At 33.0% G+C, this 24548-nt stretch overlaps 2 protein-coding genes and 1 long non-coding RNA gene across 4 annotated transcripts; 2 read left to right on the forward strand and 1 right to left on the reverse strand.

Moving 5' to 3' along the window:
- Positions 1-9150: 9150 nt before the first annotated feature.
- On the forward strand, positions 9151-11297 carry LOC125185676. 2 transcript variants are annotated; one of them, XR_007170208.1, is made up of 5 exons: positions 9151-9289; positions 9423-9529; positions 9601-9666; positions 10727-10845; positions 11157-11297. It is a non-coding gene; the product is annotated as an uncharacterized LOC125185676 (long non-coding RNA). The 2 variants fall into 2 exon arrangements; XR_007170209.1 differs by lacking the exon at positions 9601-9666 and having other exon boundaries at positions 9160-9289.
- On the reverse strand, positions 10581-11595 carry LOC125185675. Its single transcript, XM_048082252.1, has 2 exons — positions 11186-11595; positions 10581-11100 (listed from the first exon to the last, which is right to left on the reverse strand). Exons 1-2 carry the CDS (start codon positions 11510-11512, stop codon positions 10663-10665), a joined length of 765 nt encoding a protein of 254 aa, XP_047938209.1. The 5' UTR covers positions 11513-11595; the 3' UTR covers positions 10581-10662.
- Positions 11596-22741: 11146 nt separating this feature from the next.
- Positions 22742-24195, forward strand: LOC125219567 (transcription factor DIVARICATA-like). The gene is made up of 2 exons (XM_048121578.1): positions 22742-23452; positions 23636-24195. Exons 1-2 carry the CDS (start codon positions 23088-23090, stop codon positions 24015-24017), a joined length of 747 nt encoding a protein of 248 aa, XP_047977535.1. The 5' UTR covers positions 22742-23087; the 3' UTR covers positions 24018-24195.
- Positions 24196-24548: the final 353 nt, after the last annotated feature.

Here is a 24548-nt window from a genome sequence, read left to right on the forward strand (position 1 = left end):
GCGTGTGGGCTACATTGACATCCCTAAACTTTAGGAGATGGAATAATTTTAATTACCTTGTCTATTGAACGGATGAAAAATGGTTTTCACTGCGATTAAATTCACAGTTAAAGATTTAGTTTTTATTTCAAACTATATCTATAGAAATTTTGTGAAAAATTTGACGGTGCGTTATGTGATTCGCACTGTCATAAATGAAAGTAACGATTTGTTTGAATGGATCGAAAAGAAATTGTGGTATATTTTTCAGGAACACAAAAAATATTTGTATTACGATTATATTTGTTATTCGAGATGTGAAATATGAGCAAAAGGAATGAAGGGAAGTAGGGACATCTGTGTCCAAATGAGTCCAAATTGTGTTTTCTGAAGAAAAAGAAACGACCCTGCCATTTTAGACAAGCATTTTGCTTTTATTCCATTATTATATTACGGCTATAAGTTTTTTTAATGTTCAAATAAATGTCAAGAATGAAAAATGGCCTCTTGTAAATCAGGGTAAGATGGTGCCCATGTGTAATTTCAGATTTTGAGTCGACACGAGGGGCATTAGCAAGTGTACGGAGTTATCATAGTAAAGACAAACTAGAGTATCATATCTACAAGAACTGAATAGCACTTGACTATCTTAAATTATTGTGGTTCACTATCTAGACTGTATCTAGACTGCATGAAGAGATTTGTTCTATTTATAAATCCTAAAATTACTAACTAAATCTAATAAAAGTAAATAAAGCAAATGAGCTTCTGGATCCAACTACAAAGTCTCAACCTTGATTCAACTAACTAAACCTATTACCTATTTTGTGTCTTCAAGATCGTTAGGAAAGTCGCAACCCTAGGATAAGGTCTCTCTCTCGTGCACTCACTTGGTATATTAGATTCTAATTATCGAAGTCTACTTCCAATTTAGACTCTTAACTCCTTTAACTCCTCTGGCCCAAGTCCTCACAAAGGATCTCATTCTTGAGTGCAGATAATCTAAGTGATGACTGTTCTTTTTACTACGTAAAGCTAACTATCTCTCGATTAATTTAGCTAAACGAACAGAGTTCTTATGTTGATTAGGAAAAAGAACAGCAAAAGCACAAGAACAATAAAAACAATCACAAGAGCTAGGTAAAAAGATTCAATTGTATAAATCAAAACATAAACTTGTAGTCTTCACCAAAAATCCTACAAAAGTATTTAGCTATGCATGTTTAACAATATTCTAGTAAAATTATTGGTAGAGAACATTAAAAACATTAACAACAAGAAGAATGAATGTAACAAGGAAGAGTTGTCCGGATAGAAGTCTTCAACTTGGGGATCAAACCTTCGGGGTGCCTTCATCTTGCTCTGGGTGAAAAAATTGTGTTTGGGGTGTGAGCATGAATTGTTGTTTTTTGAGGCTAAGAAATCATGGGATTTTCATTATGACAATATTTAAAGTGTAGAAGGAGCTAGACTCGAAAAATGAGCAAAAATCACAAAAATCGCAACTGGGGGTGTTGGGACACATTAGCGAGTCGCTCGGTTCGCACCCAGCGACTCGCTGGGACTGTTCTGACCTCTGCTCCAAGCCAGCGAGTTGCTGGTTTGACACAACCCTGCGCAGTCTTCGTGAAATGGTTAAATTTTTCTATCAAACTACGATTAACACGTGCTAGGTACCCACACGAAGTTCTTTTGATGACAAAAAGAATTCTGGTTTTTGAAGAGAATTTGGAGATCATATTGGCAGACCGATATTGTTGACATTCTAACTTCCTTCATTTGTCCACCTTGCCTTGAGTGATAAATGTGTTTTGGCTTGTTTTCACATGTTTTCTTGCACATCTCACACAAAACGGTCAAAATACCAAAAGAGTAAAGAGCAAGATATAATCATGTCAATTCTTGTTCAAATATGAACAAATACGAACAAATCTAGGCTCTAAACTCATGCAAAATCCAACTTGATCAAGCCCCCTAAACTTAACTACTTGCTTATCCTCGAGCAAGAAAGAAATAAACAAAAAAAAAAAAACTTGGTTTCAAAGGGGATTAGACATCATCATTGTTTTAGAAAGATGGAATAGAATAAAGCATATCTCAATACAATCTCTATCAAATTAAGCCTTCTTGTTCACCACTAGCTCGTGTATCACCTTGGGTTGATGCTCTACTCAAGATAAAGTGTATAATCCTTGCACTTTCAAAGTGTATATGTATAAAAATAAACTCTCTAATCATTCAAAGATGCAAAATTTATCATATGCTTGCTTCAAATCTACACAATCCTCTACTATGGTATGACAATAAATTTAGGATCCGAAAGATCTTCTTTTAAGTTGTAATGTAGACTCTATGGATAGGTGGGGAAGTTTATGGCAAAAGTGACTAAATTTCCAAAATCGAAACTTTCATCAACTTAATTTTGACAACTCAGAATTTCAGAGTGTACTAGGCTTTGCCTAGACACTTCCCATCTCTCAATTCCTTCAATTTTTTCATTCATTACTATTTCTTTTTCAGTAACAACCTTTTTATGTAGGCAACAAAATTTTCGCATTTTTTATTTTTCTACTTCTCTTTTTCTTTTTATTTTCTTTTTTTCATTCTAATCAAAACTTCCTTTTTTTCTTCTTTCAAAGTGATTTTCACACGTAAAGCTTCTAGGAATCCCAATCCGTAGATTAGCTCAACAAAATAAAAGGCTTATAAGATTAAAATAGACTAACAATGGATTATAAGTGGAGTAAATGTTAGTGTGTTGTATACATAAAGAGAAGACTATGAAGGATGGACTTTGAAAATTCCCCAGGTGGAGTTGTTCGTGTGGATTAAAATGTGAAATAAGTGATGGGGGTGTGAGAATGAGTGCAACGTGAGGATTTATGGTGGAATTTGTGGTGAAAGATGATGATATTTGAAAATGCGGGAGAGGGATCATATTATGAATTGATTAATATAATCATAAAATTAAGGATGTCAGTCGTCGAGTCAGTTCAGCAGGTCGAGTAAATCCTATTTAAATTGTAGGTTAATCGGATGCCGACTAATCATATTAGAATTTTTTCGAATTATATATTTTCAATCCCAATCTTCATCCTAATCATTCAGGTTTCAGGTTAGCCCTACAGATTAATCAAATTTAAAGCAAACAATGTAAATTATTATATACTACTCCCAGGAGTCACATATAGTGTGGGCATGGATTTTAAGAAATGTAAAAAATATTGGGTTGGAAAAATTAGTGGGATATGTGACCCATTTTTTTATATTGGTTTTATAATAAAATGTGACTGAAGTGAGTTTGTATAATGTGAGACCTACTTACCATTTATGGTAAAAGTGAAATGTGACTCTTATTGTGGGACGAATTGAAATGGCAAAATGTGACTATTATTGTGGGACAGAAGGAGTACTATATTTTATAATACTACTTAATAATTCTACATCTATAATGATTTAAATCAAAAAATTAAGTTATATAAAATAGGTGAGTGATCAATTTCTAATTAATTAGCAATCCCAAATTAAGACTAAATCTTAGCCATTAGATTAGAAGATCTAGTGGTTGAAATGATGCCACATGGATTATAATTTTAATTAAGAAAATTAATAAATAAAATTAGAGGGTACTAATGTCAATTCTCTCTCATTAAAATCATCTTAAAACTTTAAATTTACGTAACTCTCTCGATTTAAATTATTTTTTCGCAAAAAAATATACTCCCTCCGTCCACAAACAATAGATCTATTGTTATTCGACACGAGTTTTAATGTAGAATTGGTAAAGTAAGAGAGACGAGGAGAAAAAGTAGGTAAAGTAAGAGATAGGTTGTGAGTCCGACAATGCCCTCACATTTAGAAAGTGATCTATTTTTTGTGGACGTCCCAAAATGGCAAAAGTGATCTTTTTTTTGGACGGAGGGAGTATCAAATTAAAGATAATTTTATAAGGATTCCAACGAGATCTCAATTGCATATGTTCCGACGACGTTCGGATGATGAAATTTGATATTTTTTATTTTAGTTTTCGTAAATGTTGATAACCAGATTTTTATCAACAAATACATCAAAAAATTTCAATAAAACCATGTAAAAATCTCAATAAATATGTGTTGATATTTTCTTGTACTAGTGTTGATATTCTTATGTCATATTGTTGATATTTGTAATACACTATGTTGATATAAAAAAACATTCACGAAAATTATCATATGATAACATAGTGACGATATTACCCTTTTGTTGATATTTTGTGTAACGACCCGCCCATCTAGGGTATAATAAATGCGGCGATCGTTAACTAGGCGGACTTAAATGCATCAAAATCATAGGCTAGGGTTCCATTTAAAAAGGGATTTAACCAAAGCATTTAATGGACAATTAAATAGGAAAAGAATAATGCCCTTATCAAAGGATTCCAACCAAAAAGGCTATCGCAACAAGTGCCTATCAAAGTTTCCAAAATAATTCCAACTGTTCCATATCCAAAATATTTTCACGAAATAAAAGGGTTTAATCCAACCAAAAGATCACAAGTTTCATAATATAGCGGAAGCGACCAAGAAAGAAGTGAGGCTATGTATGGAGACACAACGACACTTAGAGTTCCAACAGATCATCTTATTATTTCCTACTCAACACCGCCGCCCGCTCGTCACCGCTCAACCTGCACATAGGGAAAACACATGCAGGGCTGAGTACTATAATCATACTCAGTGGACTCATTGCCGAAAACAGTTTTATCACAAATATAGTTATCATGCCATTTTCAAGTGTCCATTGGGGTTTTAACTTTAGAAAGACCCGAGGCACCACAATATATATTCTTTATCAAATATCACGGTCGCGCAACCATTTTTCACATCGACGTTTACCATATCCTCATTCTACATGACAAGGAATGCGGCCGCAATCCAGGTCACTAGACCGGCCAACCCGTACGCTGACACTCGGTCTAACATTGGTGTACACTAACCCAAGTAGAGTTTGCGGCTCTACAAGGATCCGAATTCGATTAAATCAATAGTGGCATAGCCACGAGGGATAGGCACTACAAAACAAATCAAGGCATGATAACACATATCTCATTCTCATCAATATCAGTTTAGGACAATGTCCTTATTTTAAAAGAAAGCCCACCTCGTCGGCTTAGCTCGAGAGTATTCTCTTCTCCTCGTTTATCACGCTGAGAGCGCGAAGTATCACCTTTAAATTAGGCGTATCACAAATCAGTTTCAATCATTGATCTCAAATCATGCATGTCTCCCATATTTCCCTTTTTCCCATCGATTATTTTCAAAATCATCAATCAAAATCAAAGTATGATTATCATATCGTTTTTATTTAAATAACAACTCCAAATTCACCATTAAATCGTGTCACTCATGAATGCTCCACACACACAACACACGCACACGAACACCCCACATGTGCACGCCGACCGAGGCGTGCACACACACACACACGGTCACGCACACACACACTCACACATGTATCCCAAAATTCACCGATTAATTTCCCCTTCACTCGATCTATATGCATGTGGACTCAAGAACACCGATTAATCGGTAGAAGAAGAGGAGATCAAAATTAAAGTACCTTTTCCAAAAGAACGAACGGTAGAAACAAATGATGGCCTTGATTCCTCAATAAAATCTTGAACTTCAACTTGGATTCTTCTCAATTGATGAAGAATTCTTGAAGAAAAGTAGAAGAAATCTTGGAGAGAGAGGGGAGAGAGATTTTCGAAATTATGGGGGAGTGGGGCGCCGGTTTTGTGAATGCTAGGGTTTAGGATCTCTCATGTATTTATAGAGTGCCAAAATAATATCCAATAATTAAATAAATCAAGATTTGTTGGTTGGATGTTGGCGTGAAGTAGAGAGAAATAAGGGGGATTCGAAAATTATAGGCTATTTAATTAGCCTATAATTAAATTCAAATATTTCACGGAGTAGAATAATATATCACGGAGCAAAATAAATAATTAAATCCTCTTCAAATAATAGTAGTAGGCGATTTTTATGCCTATCTCACAAGGGATTTAATTTCAAATCCTAATTTAATTAGGATATGTCAAGATCTTCTTATATTTGGCAAGATATGGTAAGATATTCTAGCATATTTATATTTATTCATGGAATAGAATAAATAAGAGATCAAATAAATAAATAATCCCTTCTCCCACAATATATGAGATTTTCGAAAATCTCATAGAAAATCAAAGTGGAGTTTTCGAAAATTCCAAGGTGGAATTAAAGTATAATCGGATTTTGGATTTAATTTGGATAATCATCCCAAACAAATAATTAAATCCAAGAAAAAAAATAGGATTCCTTCTCCAACAATAATGATGGCCGGAAATTACCACACATTTAAATAATGCTCCCATTTAATTCTTACTCATCCCTTAGGAAAATAATTCACCACAATTATATTGCTCCGCATCAAATATTCACACCAATCAATCATTTCTTCACTTTCTCTTCATTTTCTCAACGCATTGACCTTTCAACGGCCACGTCATATTTTTCCACATCTTTGACTATTCAATAGCCACGTCATATTTTCAACAAGTTGACTATTCAACTCAATCTCAATTCTCATACGCAATTAGGTCACAAAGACACCATGCAATTAATTACTCATCAAATAATCCACATATCATAGCATTTAAGGCATTTAATGCAAAAATTTTATAACCCGAAAATTAGGGTTTGAAAAAGTGGGGCGTTGCATTTTGTCTACTGTTTATTGAGATTCGTAAGATTTAATCTCATCCATTCATTTTAAAATCTAAGGGTGGAGATTTGGTTTTGATTTTTGATTAGGATGCTATAAGCATTAGAATATGACCAAAATAAAACATAGTACTAAATAAAATTAAAATCTAAAATTTGTGCTAACCATTCATGAATTCTTTTTTTATCTTCAAGAATCTCTCCTCTTTCACTATTATCATTTATCAATATAAATAGTTAGGAAATAAATTTTTATCTTACATTTTGTACTCCTATAAGTTAAAAGATTGGAAATGGAAATATACAATTCATATTTTAATATTTAGTTATGACTTTGAAGTCGATAAATTGGACAATAATATATCAATATTCTCATGCACTGATGGAAATTCAGACATAAATTACCAATATAAATTCATTCTTCTGTCCATATATCGTTAATCAGTAGATGGTTTTTAGATTATTGCTTAGAATATTGTATATTGAAGATGAATAATACTCCCTCCGTCCCATTAGAAATGAAACGTTTTTCTTTTTTGTTTGTCCCATTAGAAATGAAACGTTTCCTAAAATGAAACAATACTCTCTCTATTTTTTCATCTCTCTTACTTTACTCTCTCCTCATTAACTCACAAAACAACACTACATAAAATCTCGTGCCGAAACCCAAATGTTTCATATTTATTGGGACGGAGGGAGTATATTAGACTAGTAATTTATTTAAATTGAATTTAAAATTAAATCCAATTTCCAATTTAGCGTCTGAATTAAAACGAGAAAATCATAATTACATCATTCATTTAATGAAGGAATGGTAATTAAAATAATCAATAGCATCTATACTAATATAAAAGCCGAGTTTTGGGCATAGTTTAGAATATTTAGAAGTTTTGGGTGATAGTTATAAAATGTTACAAAACATTTTCATGAATTTATATTTATAAATAATGACTCTCTAAAGTAAATGCAATTAATAAAATAATAATTTAAACATATGTAACTGCCGATGGGGTAGGGAAAATATTAAAGTTGATGACTTTTCAAATCTATGGTCAAATCAATGTTAATACCATTCATAATAGTATAATGTAACATATATGTAACCGCTAATTATAGTGTGATTATAGTATAGCTAAATCACTCAATTTATCGATTTATGATGAGTTTTCAATATATGCATTTCTTGACTTTTTAAATCATAAATGAATATTCATTTTAATTATCATTGTTTACCTAGAAAATGCATTTTTGTTTCTATAATGTGTAGTGGAATTTAAAAGATTTTAGAAATTATTATTAGCCTTTAGTTTTTGTCTATAAATACATGCTCTTTCATTGTGAAATTATCTTTTTCAGTGCAAACATTAGTTAAATTTAAAAAATACTTTCTCAAATGATTAAACTCCAGCGGTCAACGATGAGAGCTCTTCTTCACCGGTTAATGGAGACGGAGGCAGTATAGCTGTGGTGAGAAGGTCATGTAAGAGAAGGTGAAAAGAAAATAGCACTTTTAAATCTTATTTTGAGGATCATTCTCTATTTGAGTGCTTTTTAGTTCATATTTAAATTTTCTTAATGTTAGTTTGTTTTATTTTTTTTAGTTTTGTTTGAATATATTCCATCTTAGCTATAATAATAGTAGTTATTTTCCCTCAAATAAAGAAATCGCAGAAGCTGATTATCTATAATGTTTTGAAGATTAAATTGCACGTTCTTCGCCAACTTTATTACTTCCACATGTTTCATGCAAAGAAAAAACTCAAAATCAACGAAATGACGAAAGGGGGCAAAGAAGATGAAGACATAAAATATCAGATTTTTTGTGTACATACATAAATAATCAATTTGGAGATTAAGGAGCAAAATAAGGCTGAGGTAAAGAGTCAACGATGGTTTCGGTTAAAAGTATGCAGAGGAGAGAACTACAACGCTCAGATGATGTGTGTTTTGTTGGGTTTTTGTTTTACTATTTTATTTTCTTTATTATGCTATTCTTATTATTGTAATTTTAAGGTTGTTTATAAAAAGAACTAATTTTTTTCATAACTTACGAATTATTATTCTATTTACTAATGTGTAGTTTTATTAATATTTAAATTATTGTTTTATTTGTTCTGTAGTTCGTTATTTTATCTTTTTACAACTATATTATAGTCTCCTAATATTTTGTTTATATTCTTGGTATATACTCTTATATTTTTCTAATCTTATGTTATGGTAATGTCACTTATTTTATTTTATATTATTTATTTATAATATAATATCAAAATAATAGTACAAAAATATTTTAAATCGCGCATAGCGCGTGGGTTAACACTAGTTAGTAAATAAAGAACGTATATAAAAAGAAAATCCGCCAACACGCAACTTATTTAAAACACAAAATTAGAGAAAAACCCAAATTTTATTGCAGCCCAGTGGGCCTGTTTAGCCCGATTTCCTTATCAGGCAGTGATTTTTCTGCCCTAGCCCCATTTCTACGATCCCCAACATAACCAGCATCGTCGACCTATTTGCTGAAGATTTGAGCAGGCTATGGGGATTTTCAACAAAATGGACAATTTTTGGCTGTGAGTCGTAAAATAGTTTGACGAATGCCTTTGTAGCTTTAAATGAACTGAGTTTGAGGGGAATTTCAGGATTATGATTGTATCTCCGAATTCAGAAACTTTAAATACTAGTATTGCTCAAAATCGATTGTAGGGAGAGGGAATTCGGCAAGGCGAGAGGCTAATTGATGTTGCCTTATCCAATTGAAGACTGCTGAGGAGAAAGGATGTTTTCTTAATTGTTTTGCTTATCAAGCAATGGTATCACTTTATTTTTCCCTAATCTACTGTGCTTCCTTGTGTTTGACTGTTTTCAGAAACTGTTGATACAGGGTTAGATAAATTCCCCTAAGGAATGAGCACAAATTGTGTATTAAACCAAGTTATGTTGACTCCAGGTCTGTTATACCCTTACTTGCCTAACACTAAATAGTCATTAATGTTTAACATGGCATTATGTTGCATGCTTTAAGCTAGAAGCCTGGAAATTTTATTGAGTAAAATTGATAGTAGAACACGTCAGTCGTCACTACACAGACAGCATCGACAATAACATCTCTTCGGTGAGCATAAGTTTTGTATCACGGAACCTGAGATTGATGCAACAGCAAGTTCAGCCTGATATATCAGCCCCAAATTGTAATGTTTAATTTGGAGTTATGACTCATGCTACATTTCAGTGAGAATTAGTGATTATGTTGTATGGTTTAAGTAAACTAAATCTATAAGATAAGTATGATGTTTCAGTCTTCATGTTAGCCCCTAAGCTAGAAGCCTGGAGATTCTGGAAATTTTATTGATGAAACATGAAAGTTGATTGAACTTCCTTAGCAAATTACTAGTATTATTCATTTTTCATTCTTATGGGGTGTTCGGTTGACAAGACTAAATCTCATGATTAAATATGTATCATGTTTGGTTCATAAGATTAACCCCCTCAACTTAATCCTAGATGGATAGTCTCATGATAATTAGTCATAGCCTCCCCCTCCAACTAAAATAATCCCACAACTTAATCTTAGATGGATAGTCTCATGATTATTAGTCATGACAACCGAACGCCACCTATATGTAGAAATTCAATACACAGCATCAACATGGCTTCAGTGATCATAATTTTTGTATCATGGAACTTTAGATTGATGCAACACTGCAACAGCAAGTTCAACGTGGTGTATCAGCTCCGACATTTATATTTTATTTGGAGTTATAACTCATGCTACATTCATGGTTGGATTCTTTTTGTTAGCCCCCTATGTATTTCATTTCTGGCATGCTCGTTCGCACCTTTCCCCTTTTTGGGTAGAAAAACTGAAAACCAAACTACTCAATAGAGACCACTATTTACACAATACATGTGGAGGAATTTGTATATTCTTTACAAAAGAAAATTTTCATTCACTCTTAGATTCTTTACTCTTCTCTTGCTCTGTTTCTGATGACATACTCTTTTCATAGAAGAATTGAGTGATCAATCCCGCCAAAATAACTCCAAGAAATGCTACCTTCCTCCAGTCAGGCGATGAAGATACTGAGGCATCAGCAATTCCAATAACAACCAACCCCATCAGAGCAAGGTATATATTCCGTCTCATTACCGAACCAGCACTTTTCTTGGTCACCTCCTTGATCTTTTCAGCCTCTTCCTTAGCTTGTGCTATGTCGACCGGTTTTTTCTCCCCTAAATTCTTGAAAAACATCCCTTCGTTTCGTTCCTTCTGGATTTGGCCTTCGAAGTTTTCCACCATTTTCTCATTCTCCTCAATCTCCACCTTGTTGAGCTCCATAGACTCCTCGAACGCTTGCATTCGACTCTCTATATTTCCCATTATCTGCTCAAGAAAATGAAGAATCAAATTTTTCCTAACAAGTCCACTTCTGCATGCAGCTGAGTTCACAAGGGAAGAAGAAAAATACCCTGGCACCAGCTTCATCCAATTCCTTGAGGGCATTTTCTCCAATCAGGTCGATTTCGGCATTGGCTTCCTCAGCAAACTGGGTTAGATATTCTGATCTTTCGTCCAAGAAATCGGTGAGCCGGACCTTTTGGGTTTGGAGCATTGCAATCCTGGCAAGGAGTTCCTGCTTGCGCTTGTCTCCTTCTTGTGATGGTGGAGTTTCTTCATCTGAGTTTTTGGAGTTGCAGAGAGAGAGGCTTGTCCTTCTCTTCCTCAAGGATTCTCTTCCTGGGAAGGGGCCATGGTTGGGGGTGAAGGCAGTTTGGATTGCTTTCAGAGAAATCATAGTGTATATTGCTGGGTAAAGTAAGAAGAGAGAGAGAGAGAGAGAGAGAGAACACTTTGGGGAGAGTTTTGGACCTTCCAATATTAATGCATTATCTTGTTTAAATATTGCAGCCAAAGAAAAGAAGTATTATGTTGGGCCTAGATTTGTACAAGGTAACTGTCACAATAGAGAAGTTTTTCAACCGTCGTTCTCATACCCGTTTCTTAATACACGTATACTGAAGAATAATTATTTTAATTTAGGTTAACAATATAAAAATGAATACAATAAAAAAATATTTTAGTAATGGCGTTTTAATGCAAACTTTATTATTTAAATGATTGGAGTATTAATTGTGAAAAACAAGAAAGAGAAATTTATTTTAATTAGATAAAGACTAATTTAGATTAATTGTATAAAATAAAAAATGTACAATTATTTTTTATAGATAGATGTAGTTATGTGGTAGCCGGGATGTAATCATATCATAACCCATATTTATGGTGATAACCTAATAACCCTCATTTTATGGACGAAAAATATCATTTTATGGAACAGAATATCATTTTATGCATGCTGAAAAAATATCATTTTATCGTGTATAAATATCATTTTTAGTAAAAATAATACCTTTGACCCATAAAATGATAGGGTTATTAGGTTATCACATAAATATTAGTTATGATATGATCGTACCCCGTGGTAGTCACCGTATGTTTTATATAAAGTGAGGTTAAGAAATGAATACCCCGTTTTAGCTAATAGTAAAAATTACTACTATTAACATAAATAACGTGCGGATTGATAATTGTATAAATAATTTTTATTCTTTCTAATTTAAAAGAAAAAAATACTTCTCCCTACGCAAAATTGTGGCTATTTGGGCTGGAGATGTTGGGCACGATTCACTAGGCTCAATCTATTTTCGGACCATGGGCTGCTGAAGTAACTTCATCCCTTAAAAATTAAATTATACCTTTAGGACTATTGAAGCATGACTGGGCCTATTCTATTGGGTTCTCCCATTTTGCTTTCTACTTATATATATAAAAAAGATATCCATTTTAGCTTTAATTTTACAATCTTTCCAATTTCAAGAACTCAAGGTATAATTTCAAGAAGGGATGGGGTGATATTATATGCGGTTTCCTTTCTCTATGAACTCGTTAACACTTCTTTTTTTTTGTTGATTTGAGTATCTCCGTCTACTTTTATTTTGAGGATAAACAAACCCTTTTCTCACATGTTAACAACACTCATTTCATGGCTCAAGTTACAACTCCCTCCGTCCATGACTAAATGTCATATAATTGATCGGCATGAGTTTTACAAAAATTACTTGATTTATAAAGAAGGGTGTATAGAAAAAATTAGTGGAAAATTAGTTCTACTTTTATTGATTTTACAATAAAATATGAGTAAAATGAGTTAGTAAAATATAAGACCCACTTATCAAATATATTAAATGTGAAATGTCACATTTAATGATGGATGGACAGAAAAGTAAATATGAGATATTTAATGGACAAACGGATAGATTATATAAAAGTGAGATTTACATTCAGTTATTTTTCGCACTCACTTTTCTTATTTTTTAAAATTTGTGATGAATTTAATCTGAACTGCTAAAGACAAATATAGTAATAATATTTATATGTCTACATGATTATGTAATCATGCTTAATTATAGTTATGAGTTCTAGATCAAAAGGCTTGATCAGTGTTGTCAAATGTTCTTCCGGCCGCGCTCGAAGAACTACCAAAATGTGTAAACTCCAATCATATGCACCACATCGATTTATCAGAACTCATAATTTAAAATCATTTTGGTAGATGAATAGTAGTACTATATAATTAAAGGAATATAAATATTCAATATACGTCAAGTTGTCAGTATAACCAATAGGAGTTCAACAACTCTATAAGAGTGTACTTTCGGAAATGTGGAAAAACATACAATCTTTCCATTTATGGAAAGTTTTACTTTTTAAAATAGCGTAGTTAACTTTTTTTCATTTCCAATGTTTCTTCAGGATTCTAATCCACTATCTATTTCTACATTAACTTTTGTTTTATGCGCATAGTAGAATAATTTGCTGCAAACTGTTTTTTCTCAATTTTCTACCAGGTTTTAGCTCTGACTCATGCTCTAGCTCTTGTTCTGGGACATTGACACGCATACGAATATTCATCGTACTCCCTTTATTTCCATTTTTTTTCCACTTCTATTTATGTCTCCTAATTTTAATTTGAACATTAATAATAAGAAATTTTATAAAGTATTAATAGTATAATTAGATACACAAATTAACATCCATAATAGTAGTAAAAATATCTTTAACGATTCTTTTTATTGTACTATATAGAGCATGAATGAAAGAATAGTAATTAGAAAGAATTAAATATGACTTCAATTGAAAAGCCAGCCAATAGATGGTCCCAAAAAACTTAACAGCCACTGCAAAACATATTTTTAAATGCTCCAACTTATTCTGTATAACACCTACATCCAATAATTGAAATTAACGAATAATGCGCTGGAACATACCCACAAAATAATAAAAATCGTAATAAACTCTAATGTACAAAAGTAGGGAGATTGTGACAAGATAGTCATATTATATTACCTATACAATTTTATACTATATCGTACGCTAAGTACGTTGAACCTTGAAAGATAAAATATTTTATTTTCCTGCCTAATCTGCAAAACATCTACCGAAATTAATTATATTAGATCAATTAATTTATCAATTGAAGACTCTAGTTAATTTTCTCGATTGTTTAAGCATGCAAATGTCTTTTTATACATACTTTCACTATCAGAATATAAAATTTCCGACTTTTTAATATACGAGAACAGAACTTCCTTTTCAATCATATACTCCCTCCATTTCTTTAAATAAAAACTCTTTTTCTTTTTTTATTCGTTTCTTTAAATTGGAACTTTTTATTTTAAAAATTAGACCCCACAATCAATTAACACTAATTCCATTATCTTTTCTCTTCCTCTCTCTTACTTTGCTATTTTTTTCTCCCTCTTCATTTATTAATTTTACAATAAAATTTATGTCATTTTAAAAGTTTCTATTTAGAAAAAGATGCATGAAGTACTAGCTAGTATATTCCTTATAGTCTCATGAACTCAATAACATTGCATGATGATGAACTTTTTCTTGAGAAAAGGGGAAATGATTTATTGTCTAAAAACTACACACCATAATTTTGAAAATAGTGAATTAGAGCAACATATAATATTGTTTTGATTGAAATTATTAAAGGGTAAACTACCTTAAAAGTTACAATTTTTTGTGATTTTCTAATTTTTCCTATAAATTTTGAAAGTAGCATGAAGTGTAGATATTAGAGAGTTGTTGTAAGGGCATCCACAATGAAACGCTCTATAGTCCGCCCTAAAGGGCACCCTATGCTCCGCCACATCATCATTCTATCCTCCTACCCTTCCACCTGCAGTGGGACGCCCTAAAGTCCGCCCTATAATTTTAACTCCTGTTTTATATTTGTTTTTTTTTTTTTTGTTTTTTTATGTCTACAAACATATCAATGAGCACGAATAAATATAAAAACACCACAAATTAAAGGCAAATCCCATTGTCAATATTTATTTTTTATTTTTTATTTTTTAGCTTGCAAATATGAAAAATCATCGGAATTCATTATTGAACTTAGAGAGAAATTGAGATGAGGAAGAGAGTGGAGTGAAAGGTGTGAAATGAAGGAGTAAAAAAATTGGTGATATATATAGAAGAAAATACAAAAAAATTAAATAAAGAAAAAGAAAATGTGTTCATCGTCCGGACTATCCTCCTTACCCTCCCACAATGGGGCGGAGGATAGGTCGGAGGATGCTAAAAATGGGGCATCGTCCGCGGAGGATGCATAGAGCGCGGAGGATAGAAGTGGCATAGGGCGTGGTGCAGCAGTGGGCGCCCTAAGGCACGCCCGATGCATCGAGCGGACTTTAGGGCGCCCATTGTGGATGCCCTAACAGATTAGAACTCTCTAACCTGAATCTAGATAGTTTTTGGCATGTCTCAGAATCACACTTTAGTTCATTGTACCGCTTCTCCTCCATAACTTGCTCAAAATTCTTTTAAAATTGTTCAATGTTGGAGTTTGGCTTCGACAATTCTTTATACTTGAATTGACACTCTCACTAAGTTGTGTGCTTCTCATACCAAACATGAAGGCATTCATGTAGCAGCGTGCCCATTTTTCCTTCACATTGTATGTGTTTCAAGCATGCGTTGTCTCAAAGTTTAAGTTTAGTTAATAAAGTAGTCTGAGCCTCCTCTGATGGAGTCTCATCCTCAAAGTGATACATACACCTCTTAAAATATGTCAAGAAACATGATCATTCTTTCATAAGGTTTTATATGTGCTTGATTCCATTTTGCATTACATGCCAGGTGCATAATCCAAGAAATTTATCTGATATTACCTCATGCAACGCTTTTTCCATAGCTTGATCCTGATCGGTGAAGACAGTATAAAGCCTTTTATTTTGTGTGCCTCCAAAAAAGTTTCACACAACCAATTAAATGACGTTGATGTTTCATCAGATAAAAGTGATGCACTGAAAATCACGGCCTTCCTATGATGATTAAAACCCGAGAATACAAGTGGTCTAATATCACGATTTGTACAACATGTGGTATTCATTGACACAACATCACCAAAGTACTCATAATTAATCAACATTCTTGCATTTATCCAAAAGACATAAGTTATCTGTTCATCCATATCATTTGGCTCACGTGATAAACTGATGGATTTTTAGATAACTGATCTTAAAAGTATCTCATTAGACAACCGGCTTCGCCATATACCATGCTTCTTTGCGTCTTAGATCGAAGATAATTCTTAACATCCAATATAGTGTAACCAATATCATCTCTTCCTCCAGCTTGTCTAGTCATCAAATTAAAAGTTTATTTTTGCATATTTCCAAAATCATCTGCCAAATCAATCTCATGTGCTTGAACGTTTGTAAAGTTACATTAAGAAGATAACATGTGCACTGTCTCAGGAAGATAGAGGGGATGGTTATGTTCTTCCATAAACTCCTTTACTCTATATACCCTTCACATAAGTGACCCCCAAGTGTAGTTTACAATTTGTTCGAGTCTCATGTCGGGAATTGAGCACCAAGCAATCTCTTTTGTCTTCTTTACGCATACCTTCCTTACAACAAACATATTTATAGGAGGTTGTTTGTCAAGTTTTTTTTTTTGTTAAAATAATGTTGCCTTACTCCGAATTCAACTTTCCCTACACATTCAAATTTCTCTAAGCTATTAAATTTTATACCAACTCTAGACTTATAATCAGAATCCAAACTCAAATTCACTGGTGATATAATTATCACAAATCGTATAAACTGAAAAACAAACAAACACAATATGATTCTATAATTAACAACAAACTACTTTATTTGAAACAGATTATATATACATTAAAAAACATGAACACGAAGCAAATCCAAATTCACATGCTTAAATTGATGAATTGCTAGTATTTCAAGTAAGAATTCGGAATCATATGCATAAACCATTTTTACAAAATTTCATAGAATAATTGTCTAGAAATTACTCCCTCCGTTCTATAGTAGTAGAGTCACTTCTTTTTGGTATGAAGATTAAGAAAGAGTTATTAAATATATTAAGTGAATAGATAATAAAGTAGAAAAAAGAGAAAAGTAGAGAGAATAAATTTAAGTTAAGGAAAAATGTTACTTTTTGCTAAATAAGGAAATAACTCTACTATGATGGAACGGACCAAAATAGAAAAATGACTCAACTGCTAAGGAACAGAGGGAGTAGTTCTTTGTCCTCATTGCTCATGTAATAAAGTTAAAAATCAAATAATATATGCAAAAGCATAAAGTGACATAAAATTCATCGTATTTAGAAACTATATTTACACATAATTTATGGCAGTTGATACCTAGGAGTTCTCAAAAATTTCAGGAGCTCGAAATACTTGGGAGTTCTTGAAGAGTGCATGCTTAGAGATTAAAATCTAGCTTTCTTCAATTCTAGCAACACTATTTGTTGATTGAGGAGAAATAGTGATAGAAGTGCGGGAGAGAAAGAAATAAAGAAAATAAAGAATATGAATGTTTCGGATATTTTGAAATGGAGGAAGAGGAAAATTGAGTTTTAGAAATAAAATCCCAGGTGTGATTTTTTAGGAGTTAATTTTCTATTCATCATAATTTATTAATACCTATGTCTCTAGAAAATTGACAACATTTGAAATAACACGAGTTTTAATGAACAATTGATAAAGTAAGCTGCTTGGAGTATTGTTAGTGGAGAATGTGACACACCTCATTAGAAAGAAAATTTCCTTAAATAGAAATGGCCTATTTGTAAGGGACATCCCAAAATAACAAAAGTTGTACTATATTTTTAAGAACGGAGGGAGTATAATTTAGTTAATAATTCAGGAAACGAAAATTGGGTGATACGGCGTAGTTTTATTGCACAACACCAAGTGTTGTATGTATTGGCATCGTAGGGGATCTCTCTCCAACAATATACATGTATTGAATTTTGAACACACATTTTTAATGAGTTTTAAACTTTTATAATAAACTATAATAAAAACTATTTTTTCTTTTAATAATAAAATATATAAAATCAGATACACAAAAAGTTACCTGTATTAATTACTGCTATTAGAATAGGTTGAATGAAATCATGAAATGTTGTTATAACGAAAGCATATATATGTACAATCTAAAATATTTATAATAATGTATAGTATCGAGTAGGGCTGGGAAAACGGTTCTCGGTTCTCGGTTAACCGAGAACCCCGAGAACCGAGAACCGAACCTTATTTTGTCGGTTCTTAGTTAACCGAGAACCAAAAAAAGAAGGTCCGGGTCCGGTTTTGGTTAGGGGGATTACACAATTCTCGGTTCTCGGTTCTAACCGAGAACCGACAGGTTAGAACCGAATAACCGCTTAATTTTAATACTATTTGATTATATATTTTTTATACATTGATTTAGAAGTGTAAAATGGAAAATCGTAAAAAGCTAAAACCCCTACCGTAATACATGGTAAAATCGCAGCTGCATACACCTCTCTCCCTTACCCTTCTCTCTCTCACTAAAACCGTTCTCTTCACTCGACACCGCTGCTAGCCTGCTCTCATCGAGGAGGCGACGACTCCGATTCCATTCTCTTCTCTCGACGCCACTGTTCGAACTTTATAGGTACGCATGTAATATGTACACGGTTGAATTGTGGTTTTGAACTGTAACTATAATAGTTTACTTTTGGATTATAATTATTTTGAAATTCTAACGTATCTGACTTGCAAAATTATGGAATAAGAATACTATGAATATGATTTAAATTTTAACCTATTGTCATGCAGATTTCCGATAGGAAATACAGTAGGAATTTTTCGTAATATACTTTGAACTGAATGTATTGCACTTAGTTCGGTTCCTCAAGGAACCGAACCGACAAAAGGTTCGGTTCCGGTTCTTGAATTTGGGAAAAAATGGATTCGGTTAACCGACTTATCGGTTCGGTTCTAACCGAATCGACCGAATCCCCACCCCTAGTATCGAGTATATTTTCTATTTTGAAAAGTGTCAAATTAATTAAGTTATTTCTATTTTTGGCAAAAATAACTCTCTCTTTTATTTTATTCTCTGTTATTTTTTTTTACTTTATTCACCATCCATTTAATACATTATTCTTAAATTCCGTGCTGAAAAGAAATGTCTCAATTAACAAGGAACAGAGGGAGTACTGTATTTAGGTATCTAATGTAAGGGTGGAGAAAAATACCGAAATACCGCACTTACGGTACCAAAAAAAAATATCGAAAATGCCAATTTTTTTGTATACCGCAATTTTTCGGTACCGATATCTTTTGGTACGGTAACGGTATCAATTTTTCTATACCATGGTATACCTATACCGTGGTATACCGAATCTACGGTATAAGAACAGAGGGAGTACTGTATTTAGGTATCTAATGTAAGAGTGGAGAAAAATACTGAAATACCGCACTTACCGTACCAAAAAAATATCGAAAACGCCAATTTTTTTGTATACCGCAATGTTTCGGTACCGATATCTTTTGGTACAGTAACGGTATCAATTTTTCTATAACATGGCACACCTATACCGTGGTATACCAAACCAACGGTATATACCGTAGATTCGGTATACCGCGATATACTGAATCCTTGGTGCATACTGAAAATCGGTATATGTTTAAATTTTATATAAATATTACATCCTACGTCCCATTGAAGATGAGCCACTTTCCTTTTTTGTTTGTCCCAATGAAGATGACTCATTACTAAAATTGGAAACACATTTATCTCTACTTCATTCCTTCTCTCTTACTTTCCTCTCTCCACTTAACACACAAGATAAAGATGCATAAAATCATGTGCCACCCAAAAAATGAGTCATCTTCCTTGTGATGGAGGGAGTATATTATATTTAATATATTTATGTATATAATAGAATAAAAAAAGAAACCATCTCCGAAAATCATACGTTTAAATATTTTTTGTATAAAATAGCTTTTTTTTCCATAAAGGTATTAAGGTATACCGTACCGTAACGGTAAGGTAACGGTTTAAAAAAGTAAAAATTTGGTAATGTATCAGTACAAAATTCGGTATACTAAAAATTCGTTATGATATCAATAATATATTTTGTCATACTGCAATTTTCGGTACGGTATGTGGTATGGCATTGTCAATATGGTATACCGTACCGATCCACCTCTAATCTATTGTGAAAATGTATTAAATACTACCCCCCCTAATCTCATTTAAGATGACACGTTTTCCTTTTTAGTTTGTCCCAAATAAGATGACATTTCCTATTTTGGAAATTTTCTCTCTCTAATTAATACACTCAACCACTTTTTCTCACTCTTAATAAAATATTCATCTTTCTTTTTCTATCTATTTAATACTTACACTCATCTTTTCTCTCTCCAATTAGACACATTAACTAATAGCTCCTAAAATCCCATGCTGGCTAAGAAATGTGTCATCTTAGTCGGGACGGAAGGAGTATGTTTTATGGCTTTATGAGCATTTTTCTCCAAAAATTAAAAAAGTGTTAATTTACTTGAAACATGTTACTTCGTCTCATAAAGATGTCTCACTTTCCTTTTTAGTTTATCCACAAAAGATGTCACATCTCCTTTTTTGGAAAAAGTTTTCTCACATTATTATATAAAAATATATTTTCTCTCTTTACTTAACATATAAAATGAAACCTTCTAAAATTCTGTATCATCCCACAAATATCCCACAAATATGACATCTTTTATGAGATAGAAAGAGTACAAAATTTAATAACATCCCATAATATTTTTTCTTCCCAGTAATGGTGAATATATATATATATATATATATATATATATATATATATATATATATATATATATATATATATGTATATAGTGATGTCAATTCAACCCGAAACTCGTGGGCCGGCCCGAACAACCCGGTAATATGAGCGGGTTAGGGCTGTAATTTAATTACCCGAATACAAAACGGGCTAAACGGGTTGGCCCCAATGGGTTGACGGGTTAAACGGGTTGGCCCGAACGGGTTGCGGGTCGGCCCGATGGGTTGTGAGTTTTAATTATAAAATATTAAGTTTTAGGAGTTTTTTATATTTTTTAATCCTCAATCTTCATTCTACACGATCATTAGTCTTATTCAATCTTCATTCTACACTTTTCTCATAATATCAACTTTCAAGTTCCATCTCAACTCATTATTGCATCGCCCCATCATCTGCCACTAGTGTCGTACCACCACCAAAACCAATCAAGACAAAATTAAAAACTAACCCATCAAAATCTTAATATATTTATCATTTTAATAATGATTCATGTAAGGTATGATTTTTAATTTTCATTAAGAATTAGTTACGAACAATGTCATAATAATGACACGAACACAAACTTTAATTTATATTGTAGTTGATCGAGATGAAAGGCTTCTTTTCAAGTATTATTGAAGAAAACTATGAAAATTTGAAGATTTTATATGATTATAAACTAAAAAGAAAAAAGTATCTAAAATTTAAAATCATTTTATAGAAGAAAATTTTGATACAAGAGATTATTTTCGAAAGCTTTTAGGCCCGAATAGCCCGATGGGTTAGCCCAAAACCCGACGGGTTAGGGTTAGGGCTGAAAATTTATGACCCAAAAAATCCATAACCCGAATGGCCCGCACCCAAATAGCCCGGTGACCCGAGTGAGCTGGCCCGAACCCGAACGAGTTAGCCCGATTGACATCCCTATATATATATATATATGAATGTTTATGAACCAATTCATAAATGAAATAGGTTTCTATTTTTAAAAGTGAACTATATAAATCATGGATTAAATATAGATAATCCAGAAACTTTAAAGTTTGTTTTTTTATTTTTTATAAATTACATTACATTAGTATCAGAATAATTCAAAATAATACTCTCTCCATTCTTTTGTATTTCTCTTACTTTATTCTCTTTCGCCTTTAACTATTTAATACTTCTCCTGTCCCTAAAGAGTATGCAATATTTCCTTTTTCGTCTGTCCCCAAAGAGTATGAACTTTCAATTATGGAAACTCTCTTTTATTTAATGAGATGAGACACATTCTCTACTAACAATACTTAAAAACTTTCTCTATTTATTTTTCTCCTATTTTACCAATAATGCATTAAAACATATTATTAAATTCAAAGGTGGTAAAATCTAAAGTCCCTTTTATTTATTAGAAGTCCTAAAATTACAACTACTACTAGTAGTATATTTTATATCCCTCTCTCTTAAAGAGCAGTGGTCAGCTGATTCCAACCGGGCAACCAATCATTCACAAACACAACAGACTCTTTGACCCTTCGCGAATAGGAGTCCTATTTATTTCTGACACGAGTTTTAATAAATGCTAAAAAAAGTGAATGGAAGAAAGTTAGTGGGGAATATATGTTCCACTAGTATATATTAGTTTTAAATAATATATGTGAATTGAATGAGTTGCTAGAATGTGTGACTTATTTATGGTAATTATGAACCGAGACTCCTATTCACATGCGAACCAAAATAGAAAAATAAGACTCCTATTCGCATACGAGAGAGTATTAATAAACATAATTATTGCTGAAAATCTCTACATCTATCAAAACGCTAAATTAGAAGTAAGCTTCGAAACACCAACGATATTCATCATCATTCCTCCTGATTTTAGTAACTGAAGAAACAACCCTCTTTGGAAATTCTACCGTTTCTGCCAATCCATCATCACCTGCGCTTCATTTCATCATATCTTTATTTCTTTTTTTCTTCACTAATTGCAAAAAAGAGTAAATTTGAAACACATTTTATGGAACTTGTTTTTCCTCCTTGGATTTAGGAAAGCTTGAGCCCCTTTTTCTCAGATTCCGCCCCATGTGTCAAAAAGTTACCAGATTCCAACCAAACACAATAATTCTCCCAAATTTTAATCCGACCATAACTAACTCCTCTCTTTCTCTCTACAGTCTACACACTTCTCTCTACTTTTATGAAAATTGGAGATGAAGAGAGAAATCACTTCCTACATTAGTAATTCATCAAACTGGCTGTTCGAAGACGGCGCGAAATGGACGGCGGAGGAGAACAAGCGGTTCGAGACTGCCCTGGCATTGTTCGACAAGGACACCCCCGACCGCTGGCACAATGTGGCCTCCATGATCCCGGGAAAATCTGTCGCCGACGTCATTAAACAATACCGTGAATTAGTCGAGGACGTCAGCGACATCGAAGCTGGCCTCATCCCGGTTCCCGGCTACTCCAACAACTCATTCACTCTTGAGTGGATGGCCGATCGCGGCCCCCCCAAACGCAGCACCTCAGCCCACGACCGCAAGAAGGGCGTCCCGTGGACCGAAGAAGAACACAGGTCCAATTTTATTTATAACGTTGTTTTTAAAAGACAAATAACTTAACCATTAGGCGGCTGATTTTATACAAAACTGTATTAAATCAGTAGCCTAATGGATAAGTGGTCGGACACGGAGCATTTATTATTTAGCTTGTGTTTAATTGGCACGGTATTTTAGGTCTTAAGTTTTTATATGTTCAGACAATTTTTGTTGGGATTGAACAAGTACGGGAAGGGGGATTGGAGGAACATCTCGCGCAATTTTGTGACGACGAGGACTCCAACGCAGGTTGCAAGCCATGCTCAGAAGTATTTTATTAGACAGTTGTCGGGAGGGAAGGATAAAAGGAGATCGAGCATACATGACATCACGACCGTTGATCTCGATGAAGCGAAATCGCACAAGGACGGTGCTGATGCACCGAGCATGGTTAGAGCCACAGATGATTCTGAGCTGAGTAATCATATGGGGTTTGGCTCTTCAACAAATAGTGGCTATCATCTACTGAGGTCTTCCTCCATTGGGCACCAGCATTTTCATGATAGTACTATATTCTACATTAATCCAACTCCAAATCTTTGAGTTTGTTAGATTAGTATTGAATTAGCAACTTCTTCATATATAATTTGGAAGCGATTCTTGATTTCTTCTTTTTTTTTTCTACTAGTGTACAATCATCTAATAAAAACTTAAGGCTTCAACAAATGTATGTATTTTATTATTGTTACTATTGTTCATACGAATTCCAATTGATAATGTACGATGTTGCTTGTTCTAAGGTTGCTCTGGCTCTTAATGTGATTGTGCATTTGATTCTTGATTAGAAGTTAAAATTAATTTAGTCATAAAATAAACATTTTGTTGGTTCGTGTTTCATTGACTAAAATTGATTTTAGCATCCGATGTTAATAGGATTAGATTGATGCTCCATTACCACATTGCCTTGTAAGATACCTGCGTATCTCCCTTTTCTTGCTTGTTTGAATGAGATTTCTAAAGTGAGACCGATGAATTATATTCTGATTTTATCGCATAATTCATTATCCACTTATTAATTTAATTACTTTGATTCTCTATTACTAGTACCATATCTTCCCATGAAGTTATTTCCTA

The sequence above is a fragment of the Salvia hispanica genome, chromosome 4, assembly GCF_023119035.1.
Source record: "Salvia hispanica cultivar TCC Black 2014 chromosome 4, UniMelb_Shisp_WGS_1.0, whole genome shotgun sequence".
Lineage (NCBI taxonomy): Eukaryota > Viridiplantae > Streptophyta > Magnoliopsida > Lamiales > Lamiaceae > Salvia > Salvia hispanica.

Bases quoted from the DNA above. Each gene is read 5' to 3' on its own strand.
- LOC125185675 (XM_048082252.1), bottom strand. From the start codon at position 11,512: ATGATTTCTCTGAAAGCAATCCAAACTGCCTTCACCCCCAACCATGGC. The intron at 11,101-11,185 runs GTATTTTTCTTC...TTTCTTGAGCAG, and splicing joins TGGATGAAGCTGGTGCCAGG to ATAATGGGAAATATAGAGAG.
- LOC125219567 (XM_048121578.1), top strand. From the start codon at position 23,088: ATGAAGAGAGAAATCACTTCCTACATTAGTAATTCATCAAACTGGCTG. The intron at 23,453-23,635 runs GTCCAATTTTAT...TTATATGTTCAG, and splicing joins TGGACCGAAGAAGAACACAG to ACAATTTTTGTTGGGATTGA.